Below are 9,363 nucleotides of genomic sequence, written 5' to 3'. Positions count from 1 at the left end.
CTCAAATAATTTTAAATATCCTAAATTGAATTTTGCATTGAATTAGTTATTAAATCTTATCAAATATGAGTTAAAACTTTTGATAAGAGGGTTTATGATGAAAGAAAAAAAAATATAATAAGAAGGATTTATTGTGATTTTTTATTGTTAGAAGGGCTTTTAGTTACAGGGATTTATTAAAAGAAGAGAAGCATAAAATGGGAGGGATTTAGGAATATGTTATTAAATTTAAGAGAACTCAAGGGTTTCTTTAAAATAGAGAACTTTATATAACTTTGATCGATAATGCATTTGTAAAAGGATTCTTGTTTGATGTTAATATAAATCTGAGTTATTTTGGCATTTTAAATTAACTTTACTTTATGATAAAAATAAATGTATGTTCTCCTTGAACTTTTTTTTCTGATTTTTACAAAAATCTGACAGAAAACTTTTTTTTCTGATACTTTTTTTTCTGATAGGCAACAAAATAGTTGCTCCTTATGGTAATTGTTTCCTTGGACAGTCAATTTCATATCAGACAAGACATTTTTATAACTAAAGTTTCCTAAGGCGTAAACAGAAAATTAAAAGTGCACTTAATACAACCATAACGTTTTATAAATCTTGATTAACTAGATAAAAAATATTTTGATAGGTGATCAATTTAAGAGGGTTTACGAAAAAAGACCAATAGTAGCCGACAACTTCGTAGCTACCATTTTTCCTACTGCTATTTCATTCTCTACCAACTCGTTTTTTAAATTTGTCCGGTCACCGGTTTAAGGTTCGATTGATTAAGAATTAAATCTTTATTTAAATTGATTTTAAAGATGGTGTGGTGCCGAATTTAATGACTATTTTTAAGTTTAATCCACATAGTAGACTTGAGAAAAACTTAGAGATGCAAGTACATGGTATTCGGAAAGTAACGCACAATTTCATTTGTCTGTTATTAACTAGCCAATGAGAATATTTCTTGAATGTTCTTTTTTTAAACATTTATAAGGAAGGAATATTATGTTGTAGATTATTTTTGAGAATACAGTCACAATATTTCTATGGAAAACAGAATTTTCATCATCAAATGCTATTATGGAAATGGAGGTGAAAGTACAACAGCAGCACTACGAAAGTTCAAACAAGTATGTGGTTTAATAATAAACCCATTCACCACTCACAGCATCAAACGATTCCAGTTGATAAACTGGAAGAAATAGGCATGTTCTCGACCACCAGAAATTATGTTGCCCATCTTTAGAAGAAGAAAGAACACCAGTTGTGACGGAATCACTGCATCGTATTGCTTTGGAGACAGGTTGCTGCTCCACTCAACAAATTGTAGATGATAATAAAATCCCTAAAACATCCATTCATCAAAATCCTCTGCAAAAATCTTCAAATGCTTCCTTACAAGTTCACCATGTTACAGGAGTTTAAATCAACAGACACCATTTCGACTCCATTTTGCTAACTGGCTGCTTCAAAGCAAGGGATTTTTGAACTCTGTATTGTGGACTGATGAATGCCACTTCTATATCAATGGCAAAATAAATACAAAGAACAGCATTATATAGTCTAAAGAAGAATTAGTTAATTGAATTGAGCAAGTAATAAGCAAACATTTAACAAGAAAAAACATCGATTGACGTTTTGGTAACCCGTTTGGAAACTGTTGTGTAAAAAAATGGAGGTCACTTCAATCATCTAATCATGTCAAATCATGTAAACTACAAAAAAAAAATTTCAATTTAGTTTTTGAAATAAAATTTGCTGTAGTTTGATTATTTTTTTCTTTTTGCTAGCTTATGTTAAAGTTGTGCGTTACTTTTCAAACACCCTGTAAATCTAAACTTTTACTTAAGTCTTTATTATTAAAAAAATCACAAACAATTGTACATTATTTGGAACGAATTATTTTCAGTACAAAAGTAATCAAAGTTTAGGAAAAAATCTTGAAAACATAATTTGGATACAAATGAGTTGTCAGACACGGTGATGACCAACATATTTTTGGATTAAAAATAATGGATTTTTTCAGCCTCATCCTTGAGCACCTGCTTCAGAGACTTAAAAATAGTGCAACAAAACGTTAACGGAGCGCAATAACTATAACGTTATTAGTTTACCCTTTCTTGCAAATCAATCAGTACCATTGATGTCGCAATCATACAAACTTCATAGGATGAGATTGATGACGTTATGAGGGGCCCAATTATCCGATGAGCACGTAGACCACCTATTTGAACAAAAAATTCACCCCTATTATGCTCACTTCGCTGCATTTGTGCTGGACATTTATGCTGTTCTACTTTATAGCAAATGGCAGTCAACAAGTTGCACTTGGATCTACATACGTCAACTCAATTAAAAAGACATAAAACTATAGCACGGTTTCTCTGGACATCATAAAGCAGGATCCTATTGCTATTGCCATTTTAATATAGATACTAGTTCTCATCATCATAATTTTAATCTTCTACGTGGTGGTACCGATCCAACAAGTCTGCTCCATTGTAAGATTACCGAATTCAGGCTGATAGCAAAGTCATAGAAATCAAGTGGGTCACAGGTAAACGCACAAGTCAAGGTACCACCGCGAATTATAAAACGATTTTTAATCATTGTCGCACTTTTCTAAAAGCGTATAAAAAAGTAAAATCGCTAAAATTTAATCTTTTAGATTAAATATTGTATAAATGTTTTGATCCACCTTAAGATTTTAGACAAATCTAGCATAGGTGAAAACCATCCCTCTGTATTCTACCTCCCTACCTAATTTAACCACTGATTTTATATAAATATACAGGTAAAGATACATAACAGAGTTTAAAATTATTTTCGAAATATAAAAGATTGATAAAATGATAGGGCACAATTGATAGAATGGTAACCGAGATAGAGCCACTTCTACCGCACAACTTACAGTGTGTCATTTTATCAATCTAGAAGGAAAAAATTCCAAACACAAATATAGGATATAACTTTGCTTTTTTAAAGTAAAATTATGGGTATAGTAATCATAAAAATGCAAAATAATAAAAATAATGACGTTTTTTGAGTTTTATAAATTAGAGCAAATTTAATAAATTTAAGGATTTCAGATTTTAATTTTGATATTAAAAGAATTTTTATGAAAGAGACATTTAAATTTACATTTTACAATTAAATAAAAAAAACACATTTTGAAAGAGGCAAAAATAGATTACCCAGTCAACTGGTATCACTGGCAATAACATGTTCATCTAATAAATCCTCAGATGAGTCCGCAGAATTGCTACTTTCTAAAGCTCTCTCACTTTGCTCACTTTCTAATAAATTTAACAATTCGAGATTCATTTTAATGCTTAGTTTTTGAGCTCTCAAACTTGCGATAATCGGATCTGAAGTAATTAGCAGTCTGTTTAATAAATCATTATTTCTGTCCATTCGTGATGTTTTCCTCGTAAAGTGTTCCCTAAACTGCCTGTTGTGTTTGTTTCTACCCTCTTGGACTTCTTCAGAATATTGTCCGATTGGAAGAATGCACGTTTCCATAATGGCCATTCCATCCATATTGCTCAATGTATAGGTCCCTCTTACATAGGTTTTGAATTTATCCAAATTGATTTTACGATCCGAGTTTATGCATCTAGAATAATTCCTAAGCGCTTTATTAATTGTAAGGGCAATCCTATTATCTTAGTCGACTTCGCAACATCTCTGAAACAATTTCCAGGCATAAAGAGGTTATAATCCAAAGGAAAGATATTCTTTATTCAATTCTTTTATTTTGGCTTCTTTAAATTTGTGGTAAGAGGGATATAGATTGTAATTTAAGCTTCCAGCTAATGAATTTGTTAGTACTGTTGAGTGGAGAGATTAGCATGGACTATAAGTACGAGCACTTGTTCCGCCGACAATGATTCTGGTTGCTTTAGCAACTATTCCCGAGTCTTCTTTAAAGTTGTACCTTGATTCGGAAATACAACCCAAAGTTCTTTAACAATGAAAGCTAAATCTCTTTTTCCTTGTTTCCTTAGCTTTATTTCTGTGGAAATACTTAGCTCTTGGCTAGTTGACTCCAGGAGATGTTGCAATTTGTACTTTTGAGCTTTAGGACCGCAAGTGCTAAAAGATTTTGTTATGCCTTTCTGCTGGGACGTACATTATACATTTTGAAATATAGGATCAGTAGGTTCAATACTTTTATTTATCCAAGAAGAAAAGGTGTCCAGGAAACGCTGCTGATGTCTTCCTATTTTTGTCCATTTCATCTCAAATGTTTGATAAAAACTTCTAATTTTAATTTTTATACACTTTAAAGCAGCTTCAGACTTTCCAACATCTCCTATTTCTTCAAGAAAATATCCCTTCAATGCATCAAACTTGGAAATTTTCGGGGTTCATACCCACACATCAAAATGAGCCATCTGGGAAATTGAAGGAGTCATTCTATAAAACAGAATAAATAAAATTAGTTCGCAAATATTCGAAGAATGTTTTTTTTTTGGTTTAATAAATCAAAGGTACGAGGTTAAATTTTTATATAATCATGCAATGATATTCGGTTACATTACATGTTAAAAGAAACACAGAAATTGTAAAAAATCTTTATGACTTGACATAAAATTACTAACTTTCTTAAAAGAATTCTACAAATCTGTAAAAGAATTTTCGTTAAAAGCTGAAAACATTAACGATAAAAGACGAAGTTTCAGAAGTGAAACTTTTACAATAACTAAAAGTATTGAATTACTGTTGTCAAAACTACGTTCTATGACTTTAAAAATTAGCGCATACTCAGAAGAATTAATTAGTAGCTACATCAAATTACAAAAAAATCAAGTTTGGTTTCTAAACACTATGGACTATCTGCTATCGGAATACAAAACAAATAAACACTTTGAAACAAGTTGAAAAAATGAATTTTTTTCCTTCTAGATTGTTAAAATGACACACTATGCAGCCGGTTAAAATCTCGTTTTGTGCAAAATTTATTTTATTGTTTTTGTTTGTTTGTTGTTTTTTTTATTAGAATTGTTGTAATTTAAGAATACAAACCATAAAAAGTTAACATCAAGCGCCCATCTTGCATATTTATTGCTAAGACCTTAAAATCTACATAAAATGTAAAACTTAAAAAACTACATAAAAAAAAATTAAGAAATGGTTTTATCTCGCAAATAAGAACTTAAACAAATTCAGGAGAAAGTTTTTTTTTTTTATATCCATGAAATATTCTTTCTATTGGATGAAATAACTGGATCAGATTATAAAAGTCTTTTCATAACACCTTCACAAACCTTCATTCTTGAAATTTTACGCGAATGCTTCTTACAACATTAGAGTTCTTTATTTCTTCGCTAAATTGACAAATTGGCAAAACCAGACGTCCTGTTATTTCTTGTCCAAGAATGAAAGTCTTGTGAAGACTCTGAAGCATGTATGTATGTATAACTCTGAGGTATGTTATAACAATAGTACATGTAGGACTAGATCTTCGCGGTTCGATATTTCGGTTAGTCAACAACAAGTCCCATTTTTTGTTGGAATATGTTTTGTATTATGACTTTTTGTTGTTTAAAACGCATGAAGCGTAAATAATCTGTATTGCAGTCCATCCAGTGAATATGGAAGTTTTGTATTATTATCAACATTGTTCATATCTTTTGGTGAACATTCACATATACCACTAAATTGACTGGAACTTGTTACATTTGATAAGACAGTGTGGACTTTGCCATAAGAAAACTTAACCCCAGTTTTTACAATGTGAGAGATATCATCTTTCAAAATGGTTTCTTTGATTATTAAATTAGCTGGTTCTTTTTTAAATTTAAATTTTAAAGGTCGACAATGTAAAATAGATAAAGGTTTTGGGTTGCTCCAAGTAACAGTTTCTCCAATATCAGTTATTGTTCAAAGTGGAACAAAGCAAGTTACAAACAACGGCTCTTCTTTTTTTAATTCAGGGATTTTCTGTTTGGATATGATTAGGCCAGTAGAGTTATCAAAGCCCGCTTTATATTAAAAAGCTACCAATTCTCACTGTTTTATCACACATATAAAATCAATTTGAACTTGGCAATGTTTGTGTGCTGTGTGGTCGCATTAGCTTAGCAGTGGTATATTCGCAGTAAAAAGTCAGTAAAAATCATTTCGTTAGCATAGAAAAAAAATTTTGATGATTTTATAGTATTAAATTAAGGATACAGGTTACACTGTTTCGCAATTGCAGCATTTTTGTGAAGTTGAAATGCAGCCTTGGTCATATTTGAATCTAGCATTAACAGCAATTCTTCATTTCCAGAAAGCCATGAATGACTACATACTTATCTAAACATACCTTTTTGATTTCTTTAGTGTTTTCTGTTTTAAATTCTTTATTCAGGGGAAATTTTGAAGCAAATTCAAAGCTCATTTGAAGAGTAACTTTGTTATTGTTCTGATCAAACGATAACTCAAAGATGTTACTAAATGATTGTATAATTTTGCAGTACCTTGAATAGAAATGCTATTATCTCGTAAACGCTTGTAAAAATCATGTTTGTAATAAAATCAGCTTGTAATAAAAATTGATATACTGAAAAGGTTACAAAAGTTTAAATTTTTGCTTAGAGTTAAGGCAGCAACAATTACCATACTTACATCAAAAACTACTATTATATATTTATATTTACACAATTTTGATAAAGGCTTGGGAATTTATAGGAAATATTCGTTTAATAAAATATCTAGCTCTTGTATACTCTCAATGAGTGTTAGCCTTTTTTTATAGCAATTAGTTTCACGTAATTTATCACGTAACCTTTTTTTATAGCAATTAGTTTCACGTAATTTTTCACGTAGCCTTTTTTTATAGCAATTAGTTTCACGTAATTTTTCACGTAACCTTTTTTTTATAGCAATTAGTTTCACGTAATTTATGCTGAATGTTTACTGCTGTATGTATACTGACTTACCTTGGAAGGTTTACATGATACCAAGAATCACAGGGTTTTGGTTTAAAATTATCAAAAGCTACTTTTGAAATCCCCTAAAAGTAGAGTTATATATACTTTGAACTATGAGAATTTCGTTATCTTGTAAACCAATCAGCTTTCAATTTACATAGTATATCAACCTTTCCATGCAAGCTTGCATTTGATGTGATAAAGAGTGCGTGTAAAAAAAAAAAAAAAAAAGAAAAGAAATGGATACTAAAAAAACGTCATTATATTATTACTTATTACTTCGTTTTTGGTACTTGTTCTTTTAATTGGCCAAGATTGCACTTGTGGAGGAAGTGAAAACAAAAATGAGCTAATTCATGCTGGAAACAAGTTAATATCAGTAGTTAGTAAACTAGACCCTGATTTTTTACTTGATGTTGATTCAAGTTTATTAAAAGGTATCAGACTGTACCAAAGTGATAACGAAGAAATCATACAAAATTGATAACTCCTCTCAGCACATGTAAAAAATTCACCTTTATTTTTGTAACGTTTTGGGAAAAAAATTTGTGTCAAGCTTAAAAAAGTGGGGGACCCTTTTTATTACCTTTAAAAAGTGGTTATGCAGGAACCTTTTTGATTATAAACTTTCTTTAAAGAAAATGTAAGTAAGATGTTTGTTATTGAAGAAAATAATACACTAGTTGCTAATTCAGCTCGAATAACAGCTAAAATAGTTAATACTTTTTAAAGATTGATTAGATTCAAGGCATCAACAGCGAAAGGTGAAACTCTAATGACGTTAAGTTTTATTCAATAAACGGCAAAAATCAATAAAATAAAACAAGAAGCATACTGAATCTTTTTAGAGAAGTAGTCCCTATTTTAGGCTATAAGAGTTTTAACTGCGAGCCTTTTTTTTACACGTGAAGAGTAAAAGAATTAAGAATAATTGCTTATGGTAAAGCTCATTACATATTTGTGTGAGATCTTCTGATACAATCGAAGCTATATCTTATATTATTATTCCTGTATCTTCTTATATATTATATTATCATTCCTTTATCTTCTTATTTGTACGAGATCCTCTGAGCCGAACCGTTTCCTATGTCTTCTTTTAAGGTAGAAGTATTATCGAACGGACTTTTAAAAACTTTAAAACAACGCGGACTTTTACGGCTACCTACACGAGAAGAGTACCTTGCATTAAACTTAGAATATCTGAAACACCAATAACAAGCTGTGAGTATAGAAGAGTATTAGAAACTTAGAGGCAAGTCCAGACCTGATGATAACTCATTAGGTATGAACTTACCTTTTAACCGTTAGTGGCCCTGTATACTGGCTGTTACATTTGAAAGACGGGGTCTATAGAACTCAACGTTAAGTCCAATGCTATCTCTTCAGTAAAGTATAACCACTACGCTTTTGTGTTGGCTTTTAAGTAATTAACTTGACTCAATTAAGAGTTGACTAATTCTTGTCTCAAATTTAACTAGGGATGGCACTTTTACTTATTTTGATGTAAAAAAAAAATTACTTTACATAACTTAGATTAAATTATGAAATATATTTACATTTTAAAGTAATTCATTTTTTAAAAAATAACATTATATTACATATAAAATTACTTACATAAAGTTAATTTTAAAATGCGTAACTTATTAAAAACTTATTAAAAATGCGTTATTTTTTTATTGCAAGTAAAAGTAGTTTACATAAAAGAGTTATTTACTTTTTGTAAATTACTTTTAAAAGTAAGCCGTGTGAAAGTAATTTACTTTAAAAAGTAATTTAGATTTATACTTATTCAAATAGTTTGTATCGAAATATAATTTACTTTTTACATGTAAAAGTAAATTATTTTAGAAAGTGATCTTACGTAAATATAAGATTTTAAAAAAGTCATATTTACTTTAAAAAGTAAGAGAATACAGCTACGTAATATGAAATTACTTTTATGCGTAAAAGTAACAAAAATTAATACAGGCAACTTAAATAAAAACTATTTGAAAGAAAAAATAGTTACCATTACAAGTAAATGTAAATTTTTCTCATTGAAATACTATACTTTACTTAGTAAGTAAAAAGTAAGTTATTTTATTTACTTTTATCAAGTAACAAAGTCATTTTATGTTGTATTAACATACTGATTGGTAAGAAAAACAGCGTATTAAGGAGAATTGCCTGCTTCTGGGTACTTCTGGGTTATAATGTTAGGAATTATTCTGCATGTATGCGGGCCGTTTTTGTGGAGGGGTTTTGTAATTTGTAAATAAGGTTTTGTAATTTGTAAATTAGGGGCAAGTTTGATAAACACGGTGGGTTGCTTCCTATCCATGCCAATCCTTGACTACGTCACTTTTCCGATGGAGCGCACTTTTTCGAAAACTTCCTTTATATTGCGCTTTTTGATTAAACATTATTTTTATGGTGATATAACGCATCAGCGTTAATAATCCCTTCCGGC

At 30.0% G+C, this 9,363-nt stretch overlaps 1 protein-coding gene across 1 annotated transcript; it reads right to left on the bottom strand.

Moving 5' to 3' along the window:
• Positions 1 to 388: 388 nt before the first annotated feature.
• Positions 389 to 7,148, bottom strand: LOC149884236 (uncharacterized). Its single transcript, XM_090098389.1, has 2 exons — positions 3,189 to 7,148; positions 389 to 2,616 (listed from the first exon to the last, which is right to left on the bottom strand). The coding sequence occupies exon 1, from the start codon at positions 3,532 to 3,534 to the stop codon at positions 3,193 to 3,195; it is 342 nt and encodes a 113-aa protein (XP_089954515.1). The 5' UTR covers positions 3,535 to 7,148; the 3' UTR covers positions 389 to 2,616; positions 3,189 to 3,192.
• Between the last annotated feature and the right edge of the window lie 2,215 nt (positions 7,149 to 9,363).

Source organism: Hydra viridissima, unplaced genomic scaffold, assembly GCF_058129835.1.
Source record: "Hydra viridissima isolate aposymbiotic clone 2 unplaced genomic scaffold, HvirCarnegie_v1 scaffold_9, whole genome shotgun sequence".
In the NCBI taxonomy this organism is placed as follows: Eukaryota; Metazoa; Cnidaria; class Hydrozoa; order Anthoathecata; family Hydridae; genus Hydra; species Hydra viridissima.
This window is presented reverse-complemented; position numbering and strand designations above follow the sequence as displayed.

Excerpts from the sequence above, each read along its gene's own strand:
- LOC149884236 (XM_090098389.1), bottom strand. The coding sequence starts at position 3,534 with ATGGATGGAATGGCCATTATGGAAACGTGCATTCTTCCAATCGGACAA.